The following is a 27,297-nucleotide window of genomic DNA, read 5'->3' on the forward strand; positions in this document are numbered from 1 at the left end:
ATCAACATGTTCTAGCCTATGCTCATCGTTCTATATAAAAAAAAGTGAGTAAAATTTCCGAAATCCGGCTAAGGCGTAAGTGGAAACGAGGGGAACGGACTGTGTAAGTCAAGCAGTAACATCAGCCCTGGAGCCCTAGAGGACCGGAGCATGACTAACAGTGCTGGGCGAGTGCAGAATAGTGCAGAATAGTGGTGTTACAGGGGACGGCTGGACGACTTAAAGTTACGCGTGGGAAGGCAGCCCGCGGGCCGTTTCTGGCCTCAAAAGCTGTCATTTTCGACGTTAATTCCACAGGTCCTTATATTCTAGACGTAAACGGAGAACCTGTGAATTGCCCTTTCGAGTTAGCTTTGCCTTTTTAGGTTTAGTTCCCAGAGCACAGGTCCCGGCTCCCGGGGAACGAGAAGTGGCACACTGAAGATTCTTGTATTAAGCAGGCGAACCAAACGCCACCGAGGTGTATGAAAATATGAACATTGTCTTGAGTCTTGACTATAAAGATGAAGTCCGACCTATGATATTTATTATACAAACATAAGCTGTGTATGTATCTAGGTCTAAACACCACTAAGAATCAGAGGAAACATTTTTACACCCTCGGCCATGATGGCCTGAGCCTTGAGAAGATCAGAAACATTGCACTTGTTCTCGATAACGCACTGGGTGACAGGAGCAAGGAGCCTGGCCTGGGTGTCTGGCTTGCAGGCGCAAGTAGCAATCTGCGTGCTGTCGCCATTGCAGCCAACAGCTGGGAAGGCCTTTTGGAGGTAAGAGTGCTGCAAAATGAAGAGGGTAAGTGAGCTTATCTCCTTTTATTTTTTTTAAAAGAGCGGTCCAACTTACGACGCATGGATTAACATTGTCGAGACTCTGAGCGGCAGTAAAGCCAGCGATAGCAAGGGTAAACCAAGTAAGCTTCATTTTGAAAAACGCGTTGTAGTCGTGTACTAGGGCAAAGAGTTTGGACTGTCAAGAAGGATGTTCAAACGACAGAATATCGCGATGTTCAAAGAAGGATAGACAGAGGGGGATTGAAACATAGAGTTGTGATCTAAGTAAGTTTCTTTTGCGGTTGGATTTTCGTGTGGACAGGCACTGACTATTATATAGGCTGCGGCTGTATCTTGCACCGCAAGTCATAACTTACACGCCACGAGTCCGAATGAAGATTAGAGGGTTATAGCGTTCAGTGTACATGTTCCGAGGTCCCACGTTGTGTGACATAAATACGAGGTACATATTCGATTGCCAACAATATAGATTCAGATTAGGTCGATAAGACCAAAGTAAAGAAAAATAATCACGCTTCGTATATTACATAGGATACATGAGGAAGTACATATTTTTTTGTCAAGGCAGAGAGGCGTTAACCGAGCCACGATTATACACCTCCAACCTCATTCCAAAAAATGTCCAGATGATCAAAGAGCGGCAAGAGCCAATGCAGCTGCAACACCACCGGCAGCCCAGCGCGCGTTTCCAGTAATCATAGGCATAGCAGCGTTACCAGATTCAGTCTGGCTAGTGGCAGCAGCACTACTGCTATCCGAGGACTCGCTAGTGCTAGTACCAGTGCTAGTACCACCGGTAGTCGAAGCGGAGGTAGTCAAAGTAGCGCCGCTAGTCGAGGCAGCGGTAGAAGCCGATACGGAGGCACCAGTAGTGGCGGCAGCCTTCTCCGTTCCAGTTCCGGTGATAGTGACAGGCATCAAAGCGCCGCCACCGGGGATTTCAGTGAGGGCGACGGCGGAGGTGAAGGTAGTGGTTATGCCTTCCTCGTCGAGGCTTGCGGCGCAGGTCACGCTTACGGAATCATACTTACAGTTCTCAGCGATAGACCTATTTTAGGAAATGATCAGCTATAACTTATAGGGTAGAAGTGGATTCTTTATAGGGCTGGATATACTCACATACGTCCCGTGCTGTATGCTAGGCTGACGGTTGAAGAGCCTTGGGCCACGGTTATGCCATTAGGGGGAAGGCCGCATTCGGTGGAGTCAACACCAGCAGCACACTTGATGAGATATTTGGTCATAGAACCGGTCTAGCATAATATTAGTTAGGTTTTTGTGGTAGATTGATAGAGGGATAGTTGTGCTTACAGTGCCAATAACCTTGCCCTCAAGTGGTTGCTCATCGATGCCAATTAGGAAAAGAGAGACTGTCTCGGCAGCGATAGCGGCAGTGGCACCGGCCAAAAGGACGAAAGATTGGATACGCATATTATATTGATTTAACGAATGTCGGGGTATATAGTCAAACGAGCGACAGGAATGGAAATTGTGAAAAGATGATAAGAGGAAAAGATGGAGCGGCCAGCGCCTTTATATACGACAAGAATTTATTTCAGGGTCTCTACAGGTTTGGGCCAGAGTCCAGTCTAAAGCCATTTCGGATAATGCATGTATCGCGTTGAAACGGAAGCATCCTATTAGCTCTTTCTTTGTATTCTAAAGGACTAAGCGATAGCCTCTAGCCTGTTCAGGTGCTAGCGTGGTGCTAGTGTCGGCGAAAGTTATCCCGCTATACCTAATTAGGCCATTTAAACCCCTTAGTGGCTGCCAAAATAGCTCTATTGCCCCCTAAAAAGTCGGATCGATCAAACTCCGGGTTTTCGACCAATTTTACATCGCGGGATAAGGTTTCTTTATGGGGATCTGGATTTTGTGATTTTGGCCATATTTGCCTGATATTTGCCAGTTACTATATACATGGTCTGGTTTACTTCGTATCTCCTCAAAAACATTGCCGTGTGAAGATGTCCAAATATGCTGAAATACGATAACCCAAGATGTGCCCAAGTAGACTTATAGATAGGTGGCGGTGCTCAAGTCAGCAACAAAGGCAACCTTAGAGCCTTGGAAGTTTGCAAGCTAGTCCTTTAGTGGACCGCCTACCCGGGACTGGTTTGGTCAAGGGTGTTGCCCAGGCACCTGACATCGCTACCGAGGATATCAAGGTCATGTTTGACACCATTTTGTTGCAGAACCGCGGTCATCAGAATGCTGTTAATGAATTGAACTTGACGGGAAGAATGAATGGAGCAGGCAATCTTGCCAAATAGACAATTCCTTTAGCGATCTGAGAGAAAGATATGTTTTCTTACACTGTTTAATTACCCTGTTTACTTGAAAATACCATTATCCCTATGAGTTAATCCGCGCATACGGTCGAGTATCCTGTTGGCTTTGTTCAGCTTCGTGAAAATGAAGAAAATTAAGGTTAGGATGGGGCTACGGGGCTGCAGGGCTCTACTAAACTAAATCTACTTTCGTATACATGTTCAATAGTGAGTCACATTCCACACTTAGAAATTCTTCACGTAAGACTCGAGTGTCTCTATCAGAGAACACCGATGGTGTTCTCAGCGGGTACTCTGGAACACGAGTGAAAAATGCGAGTTATGTATGCGTGAAGCATTAGCGAGCTGATATTCAGACTCATCGCTGATCCTCCTAACAGGATTACGCGCCTTACTTCAGAAGATAAGGTGGCGCGGTGAATCGAGATAGACTGCATTTACTACTATGCCCAGGTGTGGTATAAGTACCCGCCCATATCAACATCAAGCCAACACCAAAACAGCCTCACAACAACTTTATCTAACCTTAGCGCGCGATAAGCATCATCACATTTGGAATTTAGACGGACATCATATCCGCTGGAAAGCCAATCAGTGATAAAATATAATATAGGGTGATCATACAAATCATTACCGGAATAGAGCGATGTGCGAGCTTAGTGCGGGGGAAGAAAGCTTGGCCTTTGGCGGGGTTGGGAGATTCTTCGAGAACAACTGTAAGACTTGAATCTAGAGCGATCTATATAGTTCGTGCGTTGTACCTTTTTGGATTTAATGATTTTGAGGGAGTTTACAGTTCAGGTGAAAACCCAGAAAGTCATCTCTAGCAAATCTAGCAACGTTATATTCTTTTCTCTAGACCATCTAAGAAAGACATTCGCGACGTGTATATCGTGATAAGAGCAGTGTGGCTCACGAAGCCAGGGGTGGGTTAAAACAATCAAAGCAAAACCAATAGACCCCAAAAACCAAAAACCAAAAAATTAAAATAAACAGCAAAATCCTTAACGGGTATACGCTTAGATGCAAATGCAAAACAGATGTGAGGGAGAGGCCATCGCTGACCGGAAGTCCTCGGCATCTAGCGAGGAGCGACTCGGTCCACGACAAGAGTGGGCATCAATACTCAAAATGGTATCGAGATGGTGATGCCCGACCGTGGTCCCAAGGGATCTAAAAAGAGCCAAAAAAAAGGGTTGAATAAATAAAAAGACATCGAGTCTTGAGGAATGGAAGGGATGATTCAAAAAAGGAACAATCTCCAGGATGTGAAGAAAGTAGATTGGCGATAAGGGATAGATCAATCAGGCGCAGACCTGGACGGCGATCAAGGCGCGGGCGAGATCCTCGGGGGCGAAAGGGAGATCCTTTCGGGCGGACATAACGCACGGGGTCATGGCGGGCGACATGGCGCGGACGAGGGGTGATGAGTAGCGGATTGACTCCTTGAGGACGAACTTGGGCCCCTTTGAATCCTCGGGAATCTCGTAGATAGAGCCCTCGTTTATAAGGGTCATCATTGAGCCATTGTAGCTGGAAGGGTTGACGATGGTGGAGGACTGGGAGCCGGAGTCGGGGGCGCGTGGCGATGATTCAGCAGGGGCCTCTGAATTGGACGAGGCTATCGAAAAAAATGAAGTTAGAATTGATTTTTTTGATAGGGTTGATGATTTTGATTAGGGCTGGGAATGCGTACCTGGATCGACATGGGTTCCATCATCCGGGGACACCGAGTTGTTAGAATCGGATGGGCCGGAGTACCCGTCGGAACCTTTATACGTGTCGTAGGGTGAGACGGAGACGTCAAATGAACGAATTCGTTCGACCGTCGCACCCTGGAAGGACCAAGCGGCTAGGCTCTTTTGGTGGGCACGGTCGAAAGGACCACGAAACTTGGAAGGAGGGCACTCGTGTCGTCTGTAATATTCGACCTTGGGCTTCCCATCATTTTTGGAGTTGGAGCGGAACACCCGCTTGACCTTCTCGCGGAACGTCATATTGGAAATAAAAAAGAATTGTCAACCGGGATATTCAAGATTCAAATTCAAGAAGTTCAGAGATCAATGCGGGCGGTTCCTGGAGAAAATGCCTCAGTGCATACCACTCCCGGATTGGGAACGGACGCGGTGGGTGTGCAAGCACGAATAGCGGGGTTTTTGTATCAGGAACAGTTTAATCATTCTATGAGAATATAGAAAGGAGGGAAAGTAAAGCAACCAAGAGAGAGGAAATTAAAAGAGGGAAATGCGGGAATTATAGACAGTAAGGATGCAACGGCAAGATAGATAAGACAATTTGCCTTAAGGTGGGATGGATGTCCGGGTTCCCCAGAAGCGTCTCCGGTCCATATCCGGTGAGGGTATTGGGGCAAATGGGCAATGACCTCCTATCCACTGTCTGTGCGAGAACTAGTTACGGAGTACGGAGTAGACATTATCATCATCTTATTATTCGTTTTGCTATATTACTTGAATATTTAAACATTCTACATATGTAGTCTAACACATTGTACTCCATGGGCAATAACTAACTACATATGTAGTTGGTGTACTATACTTTGTACTCCTATGTTGTAAGTAAGATTAATTCCCGAGTAATTGACCCGAGCACCGGCCGAGTTTGGGCCAAGGAATTGCAATGTCACTGTTACTACCACCGCTTCCAGGGCTATAGTACTTCCAGATACTCCGCAGTGGTAGCAAGATAGGTCTTGGGTGTACATGTCATAAACCAAGTATAATAAAATATGATCATCCTTCGAGATGTCAGTGGCGTACTGCAGCGAAGGCTTCCAGAAACACGACAGCCTCACGGTTACATCATATTATTTTGTAAAAGGATGTGTCACGAAATGTCAAATGTGATGAAATGCCAGCGCACGGGAATAAACCGGAATCGGTGTGGAACTCAAGTTGCCCGATTGCCCCGCTTGCCCCCACTCGGCACGTTTTTGCCGCTTTTGCCGTCTGGGAGGTGGTACTGGCTTATAGCGCACATTTGGGCAAATTTGCATAATAGCACGGCCGGCTGGCCCAATGGCAAGGCGCTTGACTACGAATCAAGAGATTGCAGGTTCGATCCCTGCGTCGGTCACTTTTTTTTTTATTATTATTCTAAACCGTTAAATTTTTCCTCGATTTCTGTGTTTTTGTTTTTGTTTTTATTTTTTTTGTGTGTGTACGGAGTACGAACTATACGATGTACGATATTGATGACCTCATAGTCTAGATCAAAGACAGACTTGGCATTATTTGAGATCCTATGTATGTTGTTTATGCATGTCATATGACATAGCGCCCAATCCACCGTGACTGCTGCGCAGTACTGTATTTCCATCGTATACAAAGTACATCTTAGTGGGGGTACCATTTCCGACTCTACAACATATTGGAAGTCCTTTCAAAGCCATGGATCTTGCATTTTACTCATTTTACTATTTTTATCCTATGTTCATCTTTAATTGTGATCTGCTGTTTCAGATATGATGTAATCGCTATTTTCAAAATAGGCCCTGGGCCCTTTCAAGAATGTCCAGTTCCTGAGTAACTCAGAAATAATGGGATACTGCGTTAGGCTTTACGCCTTTCCCCAGATCATCCTTGAGCCCCCTTTGCCCTGATTGCCCCTGGACGGCCCCTAGTTGCGCAGGCACAACCCTATTTACCCGATGCAGATGTTAGGGCTGGCCCAAGCTCACACGACCAGGGAACTATGAAAGAGATATCGCATGCGGAGGAATGTAGAGTAAAAATGAAAGGAAAAAAAAAGAGAAAGACATAGCGAATCCGAGTCTTTGATTTTGAATAGAAATTCGAATGCATTTGAATCTAATAATAGCTATAATAAGTAGAATAAGAAGGAGGGAGAAAAAAAGAGAGATTAAATTTGTGATACTTTGTGTTCCAGAACTGTCCTCAACCACGGATCCAAGAACCCTAGAGACGAGAACATACCGCGTCATCCCTTACTCGACTTCTTCCTTCCTACACTTCACTACCATCGTAAGTTAACTTATCTTTCTTCCCATCTTTCATATTCTGACCAGCGCAGAATCAATTTAATCGCAACCATGGGAAAGAAAGGAGGAAAGAAGAACAAGAAGGGCAGCAAGCCCGTTGCCGCCGTTGTAGACGACGTCAAGGACGTGGTGTAAGTTGAAAAAAATTCGACATCATGCCACATCACCATCTAATTGTTCAGTGAACCCGATCACGAAACCGAAGGCCAGACTGAGACCGCCGAGCAGACAGTGGCGCCCGAGACTGCGACACAGCCTACTGAGACCGTCGCCGAGCCCATCAAGGCGCCCGAGACCACCCTCGCGACCGAGGCCCCCGCAACTGAGATCCCAGCTGTGGCGGAGACCAAGGATGTGGAGACCAAGGAGGCCGTGAAGGCCGAGAAGGCTCCCGCGACAGAGTCAGTGGAGGAGGCCGTGGAGAAAGCGCAGGCCTCCAAGATCGGCCAGTTGGGCGAGTTGGAAGCTGGCGCTGCCGCAGGCACTGGTATGACGCTTATTAGTGAAAATGCGACAAAGATTTCAACTAACCTGGAAACCTGCAGCTGTCCTCCCGGAGACGACCACCAAGGAGCCCGCGGCTGCGACACTGGTCGAGCGCCCCAAGACCTCGGAATCAACCGCCGCCCCTACTGTCGTTGCGCCCGAGGCTATTGCTGCCCCCGCCGAGACCGATGCTGCCCACCCGAAGCGCCCGTATGAGAAGCCCATCTTCAACAACGAGGAGGACTTGAAGCCCCACAAGATGCCCAAGACCGACGAGGAGGCGCTCCCGGCTAGTGTTGCGGAGGACAAGAAGACCATTGAAAACTTGGCCGGTGCTGGACCCGCTTCCACTGCTGCGTTCACGACCCCGGAGCCCGTACCTGTTCAGGATGTGGCACCCAAGGTTGCTGAGGAGAAGATTCCCGTCGAGTCTGCCCCCAAGCCCACCCCTGCTCAGACCGGCGCCGGCAAGCCTGCCTCCTCTCCCGAAGCGGTCGCCGCCGCGAACGCTGCTATTCTCTCTTCCAAGGGCGACAAGGCTGCTGCTCCGGCTGCCGCCCCGGTTGCTGCCAAGGAGGCTGAGCCTAAGAAGCCCGAAGCTGCCCTGAAGCGTGGCGAGGAGCCGCTGCCTAAGTCTGAGGCACCCAAGCCCGAGACCAAGGCTGAGCCCCCCGTGGAGGAGGCTGGCAAGGCCCAGCAAGAGGCTCAGAAGACATCCGAGTCAGCAGAGCAGACCGAGAAGAAGAAGGGCGGGTTCCTGTCCTGGTTGAAGCGCAAGTTCAAATAAGTAAAGTAGTCGCTGTGGGGAGTGAGAGAGCCGGTGTATGATATATGTGTTGTACGCTAGGTGGGGATGTTGGGGGTGGCTTGCAGGCTACCTCAGGCTGCCTCGGGCTTTTGTTTTTCTTTCTTTTGTCAGGCTTTGATGATACACCAGCTGAAATTATATATCAGAATCAGAATTATAGTGCTTATTATTTGTGTCCTGGGGCCTTGTAATGTAGGTAGTAATTGTTCTGAGTTGGATGACCTCAGAGTTGTTGGGATTCCAAGTTTTGTTGTCTCACATACACCGCTAGTCAGGCGTCAATGCGTGGCTCCAGATGAACATTGTATGGAGCTCGAATGACTCGATTGTCTATCTACCTTCCCTAGGCGAATCAGTATTCTAGTATCATCGCCATGCACTCAAGGTCGTCATTAAAAAAAAGTCAGGGGTTGTCCACTTTCCGACCCTCGCCAGATTTCAACACCTCCCTATAATGTAGGGCGAGAAGAACATTGCAACTAATGGAAGTGGGTCCAAGACAAGGCCAGGTGAAAGATAGCAACTCTGCTCCAAAGGAGAAACAATATCACCAACATGGCACCCCGTGGTAAAACTTGGCAATTGCGTGGCCGATTGAGAGGAGCCAGAACGATAAGAAGAGATTGTGTGGAGCGGCGAGGTTTCAAGGCCATGTTTCAGGACGCTAGCGATATAATTCGCAGCTTCGCTGCAGTTTTCATGCCTTCTTCAAATGGCTCATAGACAGAAAGGAATAGTGGCATTGATGACCCCCCAGTACTCCGTACCTAGGTATGTACTCTGATAAAAAAAATAAACGGATGAGTAGCCCCATGCCAGCGCCGGCGAGGAGCCACATTTAGTGGAGGTCGGAGGTTCAGAAGGTACTAGAGAAACATGAATTCGAGGACCATTCGGCAGATTGGGCGTCATGGTGGTATTGAAACACTACTTGAACTAGCTTTTGGCTGGTGTCCTACATACAAGCTGTTTACCTAACTTGTGCAAGACTTTTGCTACGGAAGAGAAGTAGTCTCATGTATATGAAAAAAATATCAAGATAGAAGCTTCACAATCAGGTACTACTATGTTTTGCTTTATTTTCCAGTTTCAATTTAGGTGCTCTTCCCGAAGTTATGCCGGGTTTTAGACTTGTGAAGTTCGATTAGCCCAAGGTATGCACATAAAGCTGAAACGCCGCATAAATGACAAAGTTTAGGGTGATCTTCAAGCGAAGCAAAAGTGGCTTTGGTAATTTCATGTTAATATTGACAAGAGAGCAAAGAGAGAAGAAGCTTGTATTCTCTACAACAGAAGCTAATAACTAGGTGGAAGCTTGGTAAACCAGGCATCGAGGCAGATGATTTGTCTTAACAGGACAGTCGATTCACCTAAAGTGCTAAGATAATTACGCAGCTCAGTTGAATTAATTGGGTAAACTGAATCATCTATGGACCTCTTGTTGATAAAATTAGTAAGATCTGTAGATGTTCAACGTGTACAGAACAGGACTAGCCACAACTCCAAGCGGGGTCCCCCGCAGATTATACCGCATACAACAATTTCGGGCCTCGGTAACCTTGTAAGATGTGTATAAAACTGATTGGGGACTAGGGAAATTCTACATTACTCACATTCCTCACATTTCACTACTTCAATTCATCAATATGACATCCCTTCCGCGTAAAATATGGCAACATCCAGCCCCAGAGTCAACCCAGATGGGTCACTTCCAACGAGATCTAGAGAAATCCACCGGACGCAAGTTCGACGTGAGTGAAGATGGCTGTGTAAACATACTATCTATCTAACTTCTCCCAGTCCTTCCATGATATGTACTTGTATTCAATCAAGAACCGTTCAGCATTCTGGGAATTCTGCTGGAAATACTTCCAACTGATCCACGAGGGCTCCTACACAAAGGTAGTTGATGAATCCGCTCGAATGGACAGCGTGCCTGAATGGTTTGCTGGTGTGCGTCTAAACTTCGCCGAGAATCTGCTTTTCTCGCGCGTTGCTGGCGACAAAACAGGCAAGGAAGACGACAAGATTGCCGTTAGCGAAGTCCGAGAAGGCGCTGCGCATGAGGTTGTCCATCTCACGTGGGGTGAGCTTCGACGACGGACTGGAGCGTTGGTTCAGGCTATGAAGGCTCATGGGGTCGCTCGGGGTGATCGCATTGCTCTCTGTGCGGCGAATAGCATTGATACACTACTTGTGTTCCTGGCCTCAACGGCTCTGGGAGCTATCTTCTCATCCAGTTCCACGGATATGGGTACTAAGGGTGTTCTGGATAGACTGCTGCAGATCAAGCCTCGTTGGCTGTTTATGGACGACTTGGCAGTCTACAGTGGCAAGATTATTGACTTGCGACCAAAGATTGGGGAAATTGTTCAAGGCATGAAGTCTGAACCTGAATTTGAGGGAGTCATCTCACTACCTCGGTTCTCTTCGCGGCCGGCGAATATCAGCTCCATCCCTAGGACCAAGACTCTGGCGGAGTTTCTCGCAAAGGCGGGCGGCAACGAGAAACTTGAATTTGAAAGAGTTAGATTCCGCGATCCTTTCTTGGTGGTTTACTCGTCTGGCACGACAGGGCAGCCGAAGTGTATCGTCCATTCCGTGGGCGGCGTGCTTCTAAACTCGAGCAAGGAGGGGAGATTGCATAGTGATCTCGGGCCTGATTGTACCACCTTGCAATACACGACCACTGGATGGATTATGTATATGGGTGCCGTGCAGACTTTGCTCTTTGGTGTGCGGGTGGTGCTATATGACGGAAGCCCATTTATTCCAGGTATCACTGCTTTGGTTGATCTTGCAGCGCAGGAGAAGTGAGTTGTTCTTCTGCTGATATTTACTCTACGTTGTACATGTAGAGTCCCCGGCTAACCAATCGCAGGGTGACCCACCTTGGAATATCACCCCGGTGGCTCCATGAGTTACAACAGGCTAAGGTCAAGCCCCGTGAGATAGTCGACCTCAGCTCTTTACGGGTTGTCACAAGCACTGGCATGGTCCTGCGGGATGAATTGTTTGAATGGTTCTACGACGAAGGGTTCCCACCCCAAGCTCGCCTGAATAATATTTCTGGCGGCACTGATATCGCAGGATGCTTTGGAACCGGCAACCCTCTTGTCCCCCTGTATGTTGGCGGGTGTGCCGGATGCAGTCTGGGCATTCCCGTGGAGGTTTACGACTCTACGATTGAGGGCGGCGATGGAATCAAGGGAGTACCTGTGGAGGAGGGTGTTCCCGGCGAATTGGTCGCCACGTCTGCTTTTCCCAATATGCCCACGCTGTTCTGGGGTGATGAGGGTGGCAAGAAGTACCATGACGCGTATTTTGGGAGATTCGACGGTGGGGTCACTCCCCTTTGTATGCCTATGGCTGTGGTCGCTAATTCTCTATAGATGTGTGGACACACGGCGACTTCGTTTCCATCCATCCAATCACGAAACAGATCGTGTTTCACGGGCGCGCCGATGGGGTGCTCAACCCGTCGGGAGTGCGGTTTGGATCGGCCGAGATCTATCGGGTACTCGAGGGTCAATTTTCGAAAGAGATTGTTGATTCCATATGTGTAGGCCAGCGACGACCAACAGATACAGATGAGCGAGTGATACTCTTTTTGCTCATGAGACCAGGGGTAGCGTTCACACCGGACCTGGTTGCACGAGTGAAGAGCGCGATTCGCACAGAGCTCAGCCCCCGCCATGTGCCCATGTTCACGTTCGAGACACCTGAAATTCCGGTATGTACTTTTGTAGGAAAAACAAGATCTGTAAAAGCGGGACTGACCCACGCATATCGTCACAGACCACGGTCAACCTGAAAAAGGTGGAGCTCCCTGTGAAGCAGATTGTCTCGGGAAAAATCATTAAGCCCTCGGGTACACTGCTCAACCCGAAGAGCTTGGACTTCTATTATCAATTCGCCAAAGTGGAAACGTTGCGCGAGAGTAAGCTCTGAATGGGCTCTTGGACCTCTTCCCTATTCCATGTGGCTCTATATGAGAGGGGCAGACCGGGTCCATCGGGATCGCCACTTTGCTCTGCCAAGCTTTGACCAAGCTTTAGAAACACCGGGTACACCGGGATCGTCTTGGGGGGTTTTGTGTGTATGAACACATAGTAGAAGAGAGGAATTAGATTGAATTGGATATAATCATCAAAGATTGCAACTCTGGAAAGAATAAGAGCCATGTAGAAGAAGTAGAAAAACTAGAAGGAAAACTGATGGGCTGATCGCCCAGGTGGTTCGGTGCGTCATCGAAACTCCCCGCACGTCGGGTGTTTGGCTATTTATCGTTTCTCAGCTTCTCCCCCTCTCCTATTCCTTCAATTCCTGCTTTTCATTCAGATCCTTTTGATCTTTTCTCTTGTCTTTTATCGTTTATCATTTATTCGCAATTATGGTCCATCTCGCCAAAGTCAAGAAAGACAATGAGGTCACCCCCTCTCCTCATGACATTGTCCCCATTGCTCCTCCCGACAGAAATGACTTCGATACCAATGTATACGGAAGTCACTTTGCCACTGGACATATACCTCAGCATGAAATGCCAGAGCAAGAGATGCCCCGCCAGGTCGCCGCTCGGATGATCAGGGATGAGCTGAGTCTGGACGGTAATCCCAAGCTCAACCTCGCCAGTTTCGTTACCACCTACATGGAAGAGGAGATCGAGCAGATCATGACCGAGTCCTTCAGCAAAAACTTCATTGATTACGAGGAATATCCCCACTCCGCCGAGATCCAGAACCGATGCGTGAATATGATTGCTAGACTCTTTAACATTCCCACTGATGCCTCCGGTGAGAATGCCATGGGTACTTCAACCATTGGGTCTTCCGAGGCTATCATGCTGGGAACACTGGCTATGAAGAAGCGATGGCAGAACAAGCGCAAGGCTGAGGGCAAGGACTACTCGCGCCCTAACATTATTATGAACAGTGCTGTCCAGGTCTGCTGGGAAAAGGCTGCTCGTTACTTCGATATCGAGGAGAAGTACGTCTACTGCACCGAAACTCGATTCGTAATCGACCCCAAACAGGCAGTCGATTTGGTGGATGAGAACACAATCGGTATCTGCGCTATCTTGGGTACCACCTACACAGGTGAATACGAGGATATCAAGGCGATCAACGACTTGTTAGTGGAGCGTAACATCGACTGCCCAATCCACGTTGATGCAGCTAGTGGTGGCTTTGTCGCTCCATTTATCACCCCTGATCTTGAGTGGGACTTCCGCCTGGAAAAGGTAGTTTCCGTCAACGTCTCCGGTCACAAGTATGGTCTGGTCTACCCCGGTGTCGGATGGGTCATCTGGCGCTCTCCGGAGTTTTTGCCCCAGGAATTGGTGTTCAACATTAATTACCTTGGAGCCGACCAGGCCAGCTTTACTCTGAACTTCTCCAAGGGTGCTTCTCATGTTATTGGGCAGTACTACCAGCTTATCCGCCTGGGTAAGCACGGTTACCGTGCAATCATGTCCAACCTGATCAGCATCAGCGACTACATGTCTTCGGAGTTTGAGAAGATGGGCATGGTCATCTTGAGCGAGACGCAGGGGCGGGGCCTGCCCCTGGTGGCCTGGCGCCTTCCCACAAACAATGGTCGTGTCTACGATGAATTCGCAGTGGCCCACCAGCTACGCGAGCGGGGCTGGATTGTGCCTGCGTACACTATGGCACCCAACAGCGAGAAGCTGAAGATGATGCGCATTGTCATCCGCGAAGACTTCAGCATGAACCGATGCGACAGCTTGCTCGAGGACTTTAAACTTGCCATCCAGACTTTGGATGCTATGGACAAGTCTATGATTGCCAAATACAGGACGTAAGTTTCTTCTGTCCTAAATGTTTTTATTTTCATACTGACAGATCCACAGGCATATGCAAAACCACCGCAACCACCCTCGGCACCAGTCGCGTGTTCACTCTCACTACCTAGGCGAAAAACACTCGCTGCAGGGCAAGAGTGGCAAGACACATGGAGTGTGTTAATTTACCTGTGTTGTTCAACACGTCTCTTGCCTATCTTCGAAAGATGTTGTGCAAAGGGATTTGGGTTGGATAGAGTAGTTTTGAATGAATTATCTCAGGGCCACACGGACATTGATCTCTAGCTGTAGCACATGGACCATGAAATTGAAATGAATAAATCCATGAACCTGACAACCTAACACGCTCCGACTCGCGGGATATAGCTTTCAGCTACATGTATGTCCATTGGTCACTAGTTATGACCACGTTTAGACTTATAAGGACCCATGAACTGCGATAGTAATTAATAATATCCGGGCACATATGGTACAAATTAAAAGTCAGGATAAAGAGCTTTCAAAGATGGATTAAATTCTTCAATATAATCTTGTTTCCAATTGCGCCACTTTCTACTATGACCCCAAACATTGTCCTTTGCTAAAGAGAACGACTCAGCAGCATGCTATGTCTCCGTCGTCGCATTCGGAAATCTCCACGTCTGCGCCTGCTCTGCATCTTCCACCTTCTTCATCCTGCCTGGCTCACTTTCAGAATCAAAGAACCTGTCGTCTTCGGGCACTGCCACGAATGAGCAATAGTTTCGTGCAATTTGAAAGATCACTCCTAGTCGTTGGCAATTATCACCAATACCAATGACCTGACCTGCAGTTCATGTTAGCGATGCAACAAGAAAGAAATGCAACAAGAAAGAAATGCAACGAAAGGTAACTCTGAGCTATATGACAAACTTACTCTTTTTCGAAGCCAACAGGCTTTCCTTTGCTCTCCCACTGTTGTGTTGTCCACCATATGAAATTATCTTTCTCCCAAGCCCTCGTAGACATATCGACTTCTCTCCAAAAGCCAGTCCACCCATCGTCAGAAAGGCTCATGCCTTTTCGTGTCCAATCAACATCACAGGCGATATGAAACCGTTCCTGGCCGAAATCCGAGATCACGAACTGCAAATTGAAAGGTACGGGGATTATCGGGGCACCAGCACCACTTCGTTTGAGACTAGCTTCGACGTCGTAGACCAGCCCTTGACCTTTCAACTGCCAAAAGTCCTGGTGAGTCCAAGACTTTGTTTTCTCCCCAGAGAGATTCACGTTCGCGAACTTCTCAAAACCGAATTCCACACCCCCATTCTTCGTCCTGTTCACTGGGTTCGAAGGGGTCCGGATGCTCTCAGGAGATACTTTCAATACTCTGACCGTCTGAGAAGCAAGATCTCCGAGGAACTGGAATTTTATCACCAATTTATCTTTGATCTTTTCAGCATCGCGGACATTTACTTTGAAAAGAAAGTATATGGCCGCTTGTTGACCGTACATGCCCCGTTTGATCTCCGTATTGCTGATTTCAATTCGAGGCTCGTCTTCTGTATAAATCATCGTAACGTGGTCTTTGCTAAGTCTCTTGGTGCTGAATTGTCGAGAATCCTCCTTTCTCTTTCTATCTCGTCTAAGCCGGCTTGAACTGGACCGGCGGCGACTCTCCTCGCGATCTGAGCCACGACCACGTTGTGTTGACTCGGAGCGGCCACCATGCCTGTCATTAGGACGGCGACCTCGGTCTCTCGATGTGCGTCTGATGTGATCAACGTTCGAGGAGTTGGATTGACGCCTGCGCCCGATGTTCGACTCGGAGCGGCCAGCATACTCGTCATCAGGACGGCTTCCAGTTAACGACTGAGGTCTGCCATATGTATCACTCGAGCTGGATCGATATGTACCAATCGAGCTGGATCGACTCCGGTGGTGACCAATGTTTGACTCGGAGCGGCCAGCATACCGGTCATCGGCTTGCACAGCATATTCATCCTGGTAATCGAATCGATCTAAACTCCTTGGACGGTTAAGGTCGTGACGTGAATCGAATCCGTCAGTATGCCGGTAACTACTATCCGGAGAGACTTCAGGTCTGCCACCATCTGCTGGAACCCGTCGAGTGCGGTTATCGTCAAAGCTGTTCTTTCTTCGGGTGGATTTTGCATCGGACCGTTTCGCATTTTGGCCGGGGGGGATTGCCTCTCTTTGAAGCGGGAGCCGGCTAGATGTTTTCTCGGTCCCGATGATCGTGTTATTGGCACGTGAGCTGTTTGTATTCGTGCTCTGTTGAAGATGTCTGGTGTCATATGGGTCAAATTGTTGGATGTCATTCTCCCCGGAGTTCGGATCGGCCCGAGGCCCGTCGTCGCGCTGACGGGACCTCCTTGGAAAAGGGGTAAGCGATCTTGGTTTTCCCATTGTCCACTCTTTGCGCTATGTTGCGGTGCGCTTGTATTTGTTTCCTTGGTGACAACTCATATATCATGCTCAGGGGATTGACTTCTGGGGATTTGAAGGAGGGGAATCATGGCGGGGCATAAGCGTAGGCTTTCCACTTGGACCTAAGATGCATAGCCACTTTGAGATGTGTACATACTCAGCTAGACTATAAACTACTGCTTACTAGACTAGGGTTAGACATATCAGTCGTATTATAATAATTTTTAAGGATCATAATCACTTATGAAGCAGATAGCGACACAAACGAGGATGTCGAGAAGACAGGGAAGTCAAAGATTATACGTCTAGCTTTGGAACAAACTGGGAAGGGGAGAAAATGTCTATAAAAACTGATATCTAAAAAGACTATCTGAGAAGACATATAAAAAGACCACTAAAAAGACATCTAAAAAGACTACCAAAAATACTTCCAAAAAATACTTGACGAGGCCGCATAAGCAGCCAACTATTCTTGTTCTGTCATGATTATAATAAGCCTGCTGCCCTGAAAAATGACAGGCAATTCAATTTTGGCTATTGAAGGGTATCTATCGTTGTGATGTCATGTATACGTAGACTTATATACTGGAGGGCTGTAGGTAATGCTTCCAAGGTTGTGCCATTTGTCCCCTCACTCATATACCATGAAGAGCATCTTGATTGATCCGAGCAGGAACCATCCTCCAACCCGAGACCTTCCACTGCTGACTTCGACCCCGGCTCGACTTCCTCCAGTCAAGGTGACGAAGCTTCATTCGTCCAAATCAGGCGAGGAGAACGCAGCCCTGTTCTTCGTGGGAACGGCTACAACAATCATGTCTGTTCACATCTAGAAATTTATCAGCGTGTACTAAGTAAGGCAGAGAATGGGCTGGAATACGGATTATGACTGATGTCAGCTTTTGGTGGGAAGCCCAATGCTCATAGACTGACTGTGTTAGCCCAACTTCCTCCACACAGGCGACCATGTCCATCTCGGTCCAGGTGTGTCACGGAAGCGCCTCACCGACCCGGCTGTCGCCCTGCACGACCTCCCTCGGATTGATCTTGTCCTTCTATCCCACTATCACCAGTATGTCTCGGAGCCTAGAGGTGTTGAGCAGATTATTGATATTGTCAGGGACCACTTTGATAGAAAGGTAGAGGCGTCGTTGAGGCGTGATATACCCATTATCACTACACCACATGCGAAAGAGTATCTCACTTCCAAGATAAAGGACTCCTTTACATCCGTGTCCGCACTCGATCCATTTGAGCAGGTTGAGGTCAACATTGAAGGCACAGACGGACCGGGACAGCCCCGACTGCGTGTGACGGGGATGCCAGGGAAGCATGTGCCTCCTAACCGAGTGGTAGAGAAGCTCAACACGCTAGCTAATGCGGTGGGTGGAGCTTACTTTTTCTGGATGTTCCTAATTAGACGGCCCTCAACGGCTCTCAATCTAACAGACCAACAGTTCCCGACAACCAACGGCTGGATGCTCGAGCTAGGCCACGGCAGCACCAATACTGCAGACTTCTCCTGCGGCTACCGCATCTACATCTCAGGAGACACTCTGATGGTGGACGAGCTACACGAAATTCCTAAGCGATACGCAGGCCAACGGATCGACCTAATGCTCGCCCACCTCGGCGGCACAACCATTCCTTCTCCCTTAGTAGGAAGACTAATGGAACCGCTAGCGTTGACGGTTACTATGGATGCGGAGCAGGGTCTGCAATTGATTCAGCTGATCCAACCAGACATTACAATCCCGATCCACTATGATGACTACGGCGTGTTTGCGAGTCCCCTAGAAGATTTCAGGCGGATCATGGAGGTAGCGGGGTTATTGGACAAGGTTGTGTTTTTAGATCATAGGGACCAGTATTGCTTTCGCGTCATGAGATAGGAGAACGTAATAATATGATATCGAGTTTTTGTCTACTCCTTGCGCGTCTGAGCTCAGCCGCCCTGGACGCGTTGGTCCGGGGCTGAGAAAAAGGGTTCCATCACATATTTCGAGTCCACCATTCTTGGTATGGGGAATGGTACTTCATACAAGAATTATAATTTGCTTTGCCATCAAGAGCGGATCCGTTTTTCTTGTTTTAAGTGTCAGGGAATTTGGGGGCGGCTCATAACCGAAGTATGGTATGTAGTAGATGACGAGGCTCGTATATGGCTCGTGTTCCTTTCTCCATATTATCAAAAGTATTCGACTTTCGATGACCTGAATAGGAAATTGCAGGGCTGTTCTTTCAAATCCTTATTTTTCTTTGATGATGGGTATCTGTTCATATATACCTGTGGTTAGGACTGATATACACTGGAGAGAGGATATTTACGTAGATTTACAGTTAATTGACAGCATCATTGTATTAGATATTATACTAATATTTTATCTATCATATCACTTAATGCATTCAAATTACTATGTACTCCGTATACTAGGGCAAGTGAACCAAGGCCTATCCATTGTTTACCCTATATATAGAACAACCTCTCCAATCACCGCCCGCCAACCCCAGGTCCACCAAATCAGCCTCTCCCCCCCTCTCTCTCTCTCCCTTTTTTTTTCTCAAGATCAGAAGCAGTGATGCGCAACCTTTTTAAAAGCAAGTCGCCTTCGAATCGGACAAGTCATCATTCCATGCGCAGCGCCGAACAGTTGGCCCGCCCCGCGTTTGCTCCACCGGACCCCAACATAACCGATTCAGACCGGCGCTTTTCACAATACGAGTACTCTGGTCCTGTACAGAATCAGCCTCAGACATTAAATCGGTCACAAAGTCAGCGTCAAAAACCTTTGCGTGACCGACCGACCGTCAACGTTGTCGCCCCTGACGACTCGCATCGCAAAACGGGCCGTGTCGAGCGCAGCGTCTCTGTGAAGGGCAAACCAATCTCCCTTCCCATCTCACAACCCACCTCACCTGGGATTCTACATCCAGGGACCCTGGACGAGTCCGACGAGTTTCAGCCACATCTCCGGCATTCCTACGCGGAGAACCCCTCACCTGTGGCACCGCAATCTCTCGCCTACCAACAACAATACCAAGCTCAACGAGCTCCCCTACCTTCCCATCCTGCTCACGCCCAAGACAACCCCGAGTGGTCACAACAACCTGTGCAACCGCTTTATACCAAACTTCAGCGGTCCAACACCGACCCAACCCTGCTTGAACAGTACGTCCGACCATCGCCGACCGATATTGTCCCCGAGTCACCACGATACGCGTCGGAACATCATCATCGGGGACAGGCTTTCCCCCCTGCCCAGGATCCGGTATTGAATACCCGGCCCCCATCCCAGCAGACTCACGAGCCGCTTTCCCCGTTACAGTCCCTTTATCCTGACGCCATGCAGTCTTCCGCGCAGGTATCACAAAACCAGGGTCAATTTCATCAATTGGACAGACAAAAGTCCGCAGGTTCTCCGCAGCAGAACCGGAGTCGGCAGGGTAGTGTGTCAAACAACATGCCTGATCCCGGACGGAGCACACCCACCAATACACACCGCCGCGAGGATTCCGGGGAAGTGGACGTGCGGGCATTGATCCAGAAGCATGATGAGCTCCGTAAGGTTTTTGATTCGGGTTTTGCTTTTTTGATAAACTAACAATGACCAGAGGCCAAGTATTCCAAGGTGAAACGATACTACTTTGAGAAAGATGCGCAGGTTCAGCATCTTCAGAACACGGTAGCACACCAACGGATGGCGGTGTCACGTACCGTACTTGACGATAATGAATATACCAACCGATTCCAGCGACTTGACGGAGCGATTAAAGACCTAGCATTCTCCGTGCGCAAATATTGGCGCAGTATTCCATCGTGGCTGAATGGAATGGTCACCGACGATGCTTTATCGGTGGGCATGAAAGAAATGACCGCGGTCGGACGGGCGGTAATCAGCCGATGGCTAGTAGAAGAAGTATTCCAGCGTTATTTCCATCCATCCTTGGATCCAGCATTCAGCGTGCAACTGAAAAATATCGAAATGAACCTGCGACGGCAGCGACCGTCATCCGACGAAGACCGCGAGAACGCCTCCGCCAGACTCTCCTACTGGCGCCGCACGACCTTCGACGGACTAAGTGATTCCTTAGTCGGACCTGATGCCCAAGAACATCGCGTTGAGCTAGTCGAGCATTTAATAGTGGAACTTGCTGCCTTCATGGGGTCTCAGCTGCACGAAATCGCGTCGCCAGGGCTAGAAGCAAGCGTGCGCATGATCATTGAGAACTCAATCAACATCATAGAGAAAATCCCCCTTGAAGCCCGCGATGTCTGCGTCGATTACTTCCCACCGGGCATTTCCCTCGCCGAGCAATATATGAAGGTCGAAGGCCAACTACCCGCACTGAGTCACCCACCCCCACCACCCTCAGACCAAGAGCAGCCTGAGGAGCCTGCCGCGGCAGAGGGGGATGCCTCATCCGGCCCAACCGCTGGAGTGATAGAGAACCCCTCACCGGCACAGCAAAAGCCCTCGAAGAAGTCCATCTTTGGCGCGTTGATAAGCCGCAAGCATGCCTCCAACGAGATGAGTCGTCCGGCGCCGGCGCCGGGACCAGCCGAAGACAAGAGTGAGCCTGCAGATGTAGCTCCGAGCAACCCGCGCATCCGGTTCGCAGCGTTCTTGGCCGTCGAAGTACGCGGTAAGGGTCCTCCAACGGTGCTGATCAAGTCGCCTGTGTGGCTGGTGGAATAAACGATGTTACATAAGTGCAACTGGATTAAATTCGCCACCACTAGCAGTGATTCTCGATCTAAATGGTGGAGGGTGTACATAGAGAACAGAGCTGTCACATGCTGGCATGGCGACGCAGATTATGACTTGCTTATATCCATTGATATCCCGAGGCGTTTCAGTCGTTCAGCGGTGGCAGTTTGCAGTTGGGGTTTGGGTCGAGTTTTCTTCCTTTTTTTCATTGCCTTGACGACTAGAATCTGTGATTCTGCTATGATTGTTGCTTTTCTGAGTAGAAAGTTTTGGAATTCGATGTTTCTTAGCGGCATTCTTCGTAGCTCATCCACGAACTCATATTCATTTCGTTACTTACAGTCCATACCCCAACACATCAATACTTTCAACCAATACATGTACCATATACCCTACTCAATAAAATCCACTTCCTACAAAGGCGGCGGCGCCAGATCCAACCCCTCAACCTCGAATTTAAACGCATCACGTGAATAACTCCCAGCAACATCGAGATCAAGCCGTCCACGCTCACAATCATCCAAATCAATGCGCGAAATAGCCAACCCATCACCCGCCGCGACAGCAGGACTAAACTCACTAGCTGACATGCCAGGCGCGAAATCAGCCACAGCAGCATCGCTACTATCCGGCACGTCATCCGTGCAGACTTCCCACAGCGGCCCGGCAAGAACATCTCCAAGTGGTGAGACGATACAACTTCCACCACGACAGACATAATCCAATACCGATTCCGAAGGAGCCAGGGGATGCTTAGTTTGCGCGGACGAATTCTCCGACTGACCCTGACCTTGGGTTTGGGCCTGGGACTGAATGTGAGCCTGTGGCCAGACAATCTCGTGCGGACCCTCAGCAGTGATGGACAATTTCCTTCCCGGATTCTGCGATTTATGCATAGGAGGATTCGGATTTGGATTTGGACTTGGATTCGGACTTGGACCCGTATTCTCACCGGTAATCCACTCCGGCAGCTCGCAGCCGCGCACGCACTGGTTGGCCGAGAGCACGAAGCAGCGGCCTTCTATGCCGACGGTGCGCATAAGCGGGAGCCAGGTAGAGCGGGCGTCAGCCGTGGGAGCGAGATAGATATTGACGTTCTGGGAGTACAGACTCTGACGTAGGAGGGGCATGTAGTTCTCCCAGCAGATTGCCGATGCTATTGTTACCGGGATACCGTTTAGGGTTGTTGTGACGGCGCGGAGGGTTGAGGGAGAACCCTGAGCCCAGATCATGCGCTCGGCGGCCGTCTACGAAGGTCAGTATAGGATCGACAATAGAATGGAAGAGGAAGAAATAGAGAACTCCATACCGGCATAATCTTCCTCCTCTTCCCCAGCACACCTCTAACAGGATCAACATAAACAACAGCACAATACAAACTGCCCCCAGCTCTCTCCACCAACCCAGTAGCGATAAACACTCCAGTCTCCCTCGCAACACGCTCAAGACACTCCCTCGTCCCGTCGCCACGGAACGTCTTCCCCTCCGCAATCTCCAGCCTACGACCAATCCACTCATCCCCGGCCCCAGCCGGCGTATCGCCTAGATCAACGGCCGCCTTGAAGTACGCGAGGAACTGGTCCCGGCCGCGCGGGTGTCGACTTCCCACTGCGGACCCGAAGGTGCATGTCCGCGGGTATCCGCCTAGATAAGCTTCCGGGAAGAGGATGAGGTGGACGCCGCGGCGGGCGGCGAGGGCTGTTGTTCGTTCGAGGGCGCGGAGAGTTTCGATTAGGGAGTCGTGTGTGCGGGACTGGGCGACTGCTACTGTGAGAGAGGGCATTTTGGGATTGAGATTAGGTTTCTTGGTGTTGGGGTTACTATTGGGAAGAGGAGAAGTGAAGGAAGTAAGGAGGCAAATTGAGTTGGACAATGACGAAATGAGCTTTGCGGGGAACCTTGGGTCCTTGGAAAGCTTGGCTGTGATCTACCCGTGGACTTTATATTGAAGTTGAAGGATATGAGTAGGAGTGTTGTAGACTTCTAATATCAAGGAATAGTTAACATGATCACTGGGTGCAGGGCAAAGGCTATTCATGGATTCATTCCCTGCAATGCAGAAATAATATGGCAACCTACAGAAATAGAAAACCACATTGGGGCCGATCTATCAAAGCCCGGGAGGCGCCAAGAGCGGCCCGGGGTGAGGATCCCAAAGAAAAAGATCAAATCAGCTTTACCCTGGGGTAGATATGGCATGTCCAGGTATTGAGTATGATGGCCTGTAACGTTATAGTTCAACTAGATACGCCTACCGTGGGTGGCGTTCGGGTTAAGCCGCGTCCCCATCAATAGCTGTCGATCATTCAGCCTTTGCAGGTTATACTTTGTAGATGAAGATTAGCATTAGCAGATTGTCTATTGAAATTTCTTCGAGTAGAATTTGGTTACTGGGCATGGAAATTACTATGGACAAGGCTTTGGCAAATGATTTACTCAGCTACAAAATTCAAGCGGGAATGAACCTGGACCTTTTCCCGGACTTCCCTCCAATTCTTTGGACGGAGGACTATTGGACCCGCATGTGGGATCGAGTCATTGTTCTAGGGGCCAGAAGTAGCTACCAAATGGGGCAGATGTCTCCATACAAAAAGGAGCGCTGCACACAATACAGGTGTATGGTGTTCATTTGACTTAAACACCGGATTAAGACTAACAATTAGATTTCTAGTTGCAATTCGGGGGAAGAAAAAGCCGTGGAAAAATAGGTGCTAGGGTCATCCGGATAAGCTAACAAGTAAAGGGTAAGTAAGTGGTCTTTATTTCTTCTTTTTCTAATGCCTATGATCTATTAGAAAGTCGCTTTTCTATATAAAGTCCCGGCAAGCATTTACTATTCGATACGAAAACCAACCTTAGACGTCTATCACTATTAATGAACTATGGCTGACTTGATTATCTCTAGAGATTTACCTGTTGCTATAAGGATGTCTTTTCTCTAGGTTGCACCTAATACGAAAACCACCACATTGTTAAGGACGATGTGGCCTGGGCAGGGAACTAGCATTTATACTACGCGACCTCGAGCAGGCCGTCCTCACCTTATCCGCGGATCATACGGGCAACGGTGCCCAGGATACTTCGACCGAGGAGGCTGGAAATCTGTATACTACCATCCAGCTTTCTATCGGTAGCCGCGTTATGCTCCTAGAAAACATCTGGACTGAGCGAGGGCCTTTCAACGAACATTTGGGACCTTGGAGGATGTGGTGTGGCCTTTTGGGATTGTAGATCCTCGCCGCGAGCTGCCATTAGCCATTCTCGTTAGGTTCGACGAGTTCATAGGCCGCGGCATTCGACCTGAGCCATCTCCAGCAGTCCCGATTATCCGTTCTACCCGGGACTTCGCCATCGGGACCACACAGTGCACCCGGACACAGTTTCCGCTGGTGTTATAAAGCCCCTGAAAACCCCGAAGACTACCGCTATGGTTTGCGATGTCTCGGCAGACAAGCGCATCCATATTTCAGCCCCTTGGCGAGAAGGACTTAAGAGCATGTAAAGTTCAAGGATTGTTTAGTACTATTATATTAGAAGAACAGTTAAAGACAAACATGGAACAGAGTACAAAAGCCCAATTGACAGTCTGATTGCATATTGTATTTACCTAATGTGAATCCAAAAGCAGAAATGTACAGGGCAAGACACCCAACCCGGGGGACCAAAAGCACAACTATGTACAAAATAATCCATGCAGCCACAACCGACCCGCATGAAAGATGCAAATTGGGGAAATAAGTCCAGGGTATAGTGCGCGCCTTACTATGAGAATGAGAGATGTAAAAATCGAAAAACCCAAAAAATAGGAACATCACCGAAAAAAGGGATGGAACCCGAAATAAAATGAATGCCGGGGTTGCCGCAAAAAGGTAACAGAAATGATGATGCTGAAATGCAAGAGAAATAGAGAAAAGAAAATGCGATCAGTCAAATATTTTCAACGAATGTCCGAGCCAATAGGCATATTCACGAAACCCTGATTGGATGGTCTATGCAGACATCCCATTGGCAGCAGCAGCTTGCTGGAACAGACGGGGCCAACGGGAGATGAGTTCGACATCGTCGAGGGCACCCTTGCCCTGGTTGCGTATGTACTGGGTGCTCGGGTCGGTGCGTGGCTCGTAGTCCCAAACGGTCTGGGCACCCTGGATCAAAGCGGAATAGACCAGACGGCGGCGACGCTGGGAGCGCAGAACATCCTGGTGAATCTTCTCCAAATCCCAACGGGTATGGGTTTCCTCGAGGAAAAATGCCAGAATCTTAGTTGGGTCGGTGGTGTTGGGCACTGCAGGCGGGAGCTTGGCGGGGCTCGGGGTGCGAGGGGGAGTGGTCGAGGGGAAGGGGTAGTATGCCGTATTGGCGCGTTGAGGGATTGGCGATGCGTGCGGGGTATCGTCTGGAGTTGGCAGGTTGATGGACGATGCCAAGTGGGCGGGTTTGGCTATGATGGCTGCGCGGGTGGAGCTGGATGGGATGGGTAGGCCGGCTGCGAGGTTGATCCTCTCCTCTGGGTCGTTGACGAGATCGTAGAGCATGGGTGGGTCGATAGTTGAGTAGATGAACTTCCAGCGGCCACGACGGATCATCATGAGAGGAGCCTGGGTGCCCTCGCCCATGTACTCGCCATAGACAGTATCAGTGCGGAGACCTTCGCCGCCGGTCAAATACGGCACGAGGGAAACACCATCTAGGGGAAGCTCGGAGATGAGTTTGGCACCTGCCAATTCAGCGAATGTAGGGAGGAGATCCATGGTGGAAACGTTCTCGGACACGCGCTTGGGAGCAAAATGCTTGGGCGAGTGGACGAGGAAAGGAACACGAGCTGAATTCTCAAACCAGGTCATCTTGTACCACAGGCCGCGCTCGCCAAGCATGTCACCGTGATCACCGGTGAAAACAATGATAGTGTCATCGGCCAGACCGGTGTTTTCGAGAACACGAAGCAGCTTGCCGACGTTGGTATCAACGTATGTGCAGGCGGCATAGTAGGCGCGACGGGCGGCACGGATTCGCTCGTCGGGCATCTCTTTGTTGAACAAGTCGATACACTTGAGCACACGCTGCGAGTGCGCATCCTGCTGGTCGTGGGGGATAGCTCCGTTCTTAGGCAGCGGGATCTCGACATCGTTGTACAGGTCCCAGAACTCCTTAGTCATGGCGTAAGGGTCGTGAGGGTGAGTCATGGAGACTGTCAAGCAGAAAGGCTGCTCGTTGCGCTGCCGAACATGGTCGTACAGGTATTGGGTTGACCTGTAAATCACCTCTTCATCAAAATCCAATTGATTGGTGCGTACGACGGGGCCTGCCTCCATCACGGAGGACATGTTGTGATACCAGTCGGCACGGATGTCCTACATTCCAGTTAGTACGGTGCCACAAACGGTTGTTCGTAAAATCGACGTACAGGTTCATCCCAATTGACGGACCAGCCGTAATCACCAGGGTAGATATCACTGGTCAGGCGTTGCTCATAGCCGTGAAGCTGATCCGGGCCACAGAAGTGCATCTTTCCAGCCAAGGCTGTGTGGTATCCCTCCCGCCGCAGATAGTGAGCATATGTGGGGGTGTCTGCGGGCAGCTCCGCCGCGTTATCGTAGGCTCCAATTTTAGAGGGCAGCTGGCCGCTGACCATGACGAAGCGTGAGGGAGCACACAGTGGTGAGTTGCAGTAAGCTGAGTCGAAGACCACACCGCCGTCGGCGAGGCGATCTAGATTAGGAGTCTTAATGGGGGAGTTCTTGTCATGCAAGGACAACAAGGGCGCAGCCATTTGGTCAGCCATGATGTAGAGGATGTTGGGCTTCTTGGTCGCCATGGTGAATATCTGGTTCAATGGACGGCCAATATGGATAGGAAGTTGAGATTAAATTATGAGAGAGAAAGAAAGAAAGAAAGAAAGAAGAAAGTGTGGGAGAGCAGGTGATATATAAAGTTGAGGGAGAATGTGGGGGAACAAAG

At 49.3% G+C, this 27,297-nt stretch overlaps 12 protein-coding genes across 12 annotated transcripts; 5 read left to right on the forward strand and 7 right to left on the reverse strand.

The window, feature by feature from the left end:
• Positions 1-560: 560 nt before the first annotated feature.
• Positions 561-924, reverse strand: N7471_000094 (uncharacterized protein; the record flags this gene model as incomplete). The annotated part of the gene is made up of 2 exons (XM_057272815.1): positions 561-779; positions 847-924. The coding sequence occupies 2 exons, from the start codon at positions 922-924 to the stop codon at positions 561-563; spliced, it is 297 nt and encodes a 98-aa protein (XP_057140994.1).
• Positions 925-1,424: 500 nt separating this feature from the next.
• Positions 1,425-2,225, reverse strand: N7471_000095 (uncharacterized protein; the record flags this gene model as incomplete). The annotated part of the gene is made up of 3 exons (XM_057272816.1): positions 1,425-1,842; positions 1,914-2,047; positions 2,106-2,225. The coding sequence occupies 3 exons, from the start codon at positions 2,223-2,225 to the stop codon at positions 1,425-1,427; spliced, it is 672 nt and encodes a 223-aa protein (XP_057140995.1).
• Positions 2,226-4,389: 2,164 nt separating this feature from the next.
• Positions 4,390-5,082, reverse strand: N7471_000096 (uncharacterized protein; the record flags this gene model as incomplete). The annotated part of the gene is made up of 2 exons (XM_057272817.1): positions 4,390-4,706; positions 4,782-5,082. 2 exons carry the CDS (start codon positions 5,080-5,082, stop codon positions 4,390-4,392), a joined length of 618 nt encoding a protein of 205 aa, XP_057140996.1.
• Positions 5,083-6,948: 1,866 nt separating this feature from the next.
• Positions 6,949-8,376, forward strand: N7471_000097 (uncharacterized protein; the record flags this gene model as incomplete). The annotated part of the gene is made up of 3 exons (XM_057272818.1): positions 6,949-7,234; positions 7,286-7,590; positions 7,649-8,376. Exons 1-3 carry the CDS (start codon positions 7,155-7,157, stop codon positions 8,374-8,376), a joined length of 1,113 nt encoding a protein of 370 aa, XP_057140997.1. The 5' UTR covers positions 6,949-7,154.
• Positions 8,377-10,043: 1,667 nt separating this feature from the next.
• N7471_000098 (acetoacetyl-CoA synthase) lies at positions 10,044-12,348 on the forward strand (the record flags this gene model as incomplete). Its single annotated transcript, XM_057272819.1, has 5 exons — positions 10,044-10,148; positions 10,198-11,210; positions 11,279-11,736; positions 11,790-12,130; positions 12,196-12,348. 5 exons carry the CDS (start codon positions 10,044-10,046, stop codon positions 12,346-12,348), a joined length of 2,070 nt encoding a protein of 689 aa, XP_057140998.1.
• A 279-nt stretch (positions 12,349-12,627) lies between these two features.
• Positions 12,628-14,711, forward strand: N7471_000099 (glutamate decarboxylase). The gene is made up of 2 exons (XM_057272820.1): positions 12,628-14,214; positions 14,267-14,711. The coding sequence occupies exons 1-2, from the start codon at positions 12,791-12,793 to the stop codon at positions 14,379-14,381; spliced, it is 1,539 nt and encodes a 512-aa protein (XP_057140999.1). The 5' UTR covers positions 12,628-12,790; the 3' UTR covers positions 14,382-14,711.
• Positions 14,712-15,001: 290 nt separating this feature from the next.
• On the reverse strand, positions 15,002-16,609 carry N7471_000100 (uncharacterized protein; the record flags this gene model as incomplete). The annotated part of the gene is made up of 2 exons (XM_057272821.1): positions 15,002-15,023; positions 15,114-16,609. 2 exons carry the CDS (start codon positions 16,607-16,609, stop codon positions 15,002-15,004), a joined length of 1,518 nt encoding a protein of 505 aa, XP_057141000.1.
• A 665-nt stretch (positions 16,610-17,274) lies between these two features.
• Positions 17,275-18,522, forward strand: N7471_000101 (MBL fold metallo-hydrolase; the record flags this gene model as incomplete). Its single annotated transcript, XM_057272822.1, has 3 exons — positions 17,275-17,447; positions 17,494-17,524; positions 17,572-18,522. The coding sequence occupies 3 exons, from the start codon at positions 17,275-17,277 to the stop codon at positions 18,520-18,522; spliced, it is 1,155 nt and encodes a 384-aa protein (XP_057141001.1).
• Positions 18,523-19,209: 687 nt separating this feature from the next.
• Positions 19,210-21,327, forward strand: N7471_000102 (uncharacterized protein; the record flags this gene model as incomplete). Its single annotated transcript, XM_057272823.1, has 2 exons — positions 19,210-20,191; positions 20,243-21,327. 2 exons carry the CDS (start codon positions 19,210-19,212, stop codon positions 21,325-21,327), a joined length of 2,067 nt encoding a protein of 688 aa, XP_057141002.1.
• A 425-nt stretch (positions 21,328-21,752) lies between these two features.
• On the reverse strand, positions 21,753-23,122 carry N7471_000103 (nitrilase; the record flags this gene model as incomplete). The annotated part of the gene is made up of 2 exons (XM_057272824.1): positions 21,753-22,586; positions 22,649-23,122. The coding sequence occupies 2 exons, from the start codon at positions 23,120-23,122 to the stop codon at positions 21,753-21,755; spliced, it is 1,308 nt and encodes a 435-aa protein (XP_057141003.1).
• A 1,259-nt stretch (positions 23,123-24,381) lies between these two features.
• N7471_000104 (uncharacterized protein) lies at positions 24,382-24,802 on the reverse strand (the record flags this gene model as incomplete). Its single annotated transcript, XM_057272825.1, has 2 exons — positions 24,382-24,486; positions 24,527-24,802. The coding sequence occupies 2 exons, from the start codon at positions 24,800-24,802 to the stop codon at positions 24,382-24,384; spliced, it is 381 nt and encodes a 126-aa protein (XP_057141004.1).
• A 526-nt stretch (positions 24,803-25,328) lies between these two features.
• On the reverse strand, positions 25,329-27,154 carry N7471_000105 (putative choline sulfatase; the record flags this gene model as incomplete). Its single annotated transcript, XM_057272826.1, has 2 exons — positions 25,329-26,690; positions 26,744-27,154. 2 exons carry the CDS (start codon positions 27,152-27,154, stop codon positions 25,329-25,331), a joined length of 1,773 nt encoding a protein of 590 aa, XP_057141005.1.
• Positions 27,155-27,297: the final 143 nt, after the last annotated feature.

Source organism: Penicillium samsonianum (assembly GCF_028829775.1).
Source record: "Penicillium samsonianum strain IBT 33392 chromosome Unknown utg000001l_segment0_segment0, whole genome shotgun sequence".
NCBI classification, from domain to species: domain Eukaryota; kingdom Fungi; phylum Ascomycota; class Eurotiomycetes; order Eurotiales; family Aspergillaceae; genus Penicillium; species Penicillium samsonianum.

Bases quoted from the DNA above. Each gene is read 5' to 3' on its own strand.
- N7471_000099 (XM_057272820.1), top strand. From the start codon at position 12,791: ATGGTCCATCTCGCCAAAGTCAAGAAAGACAATGAGGTCACCCCCTCT. The intron at 14,215-14,266 runs GTAAGTTTCTTC...ACAGATCCACAG, and splicing joins ATGATTGCCAAATACAGGAC to GCATATGCAAAACCACCGCA.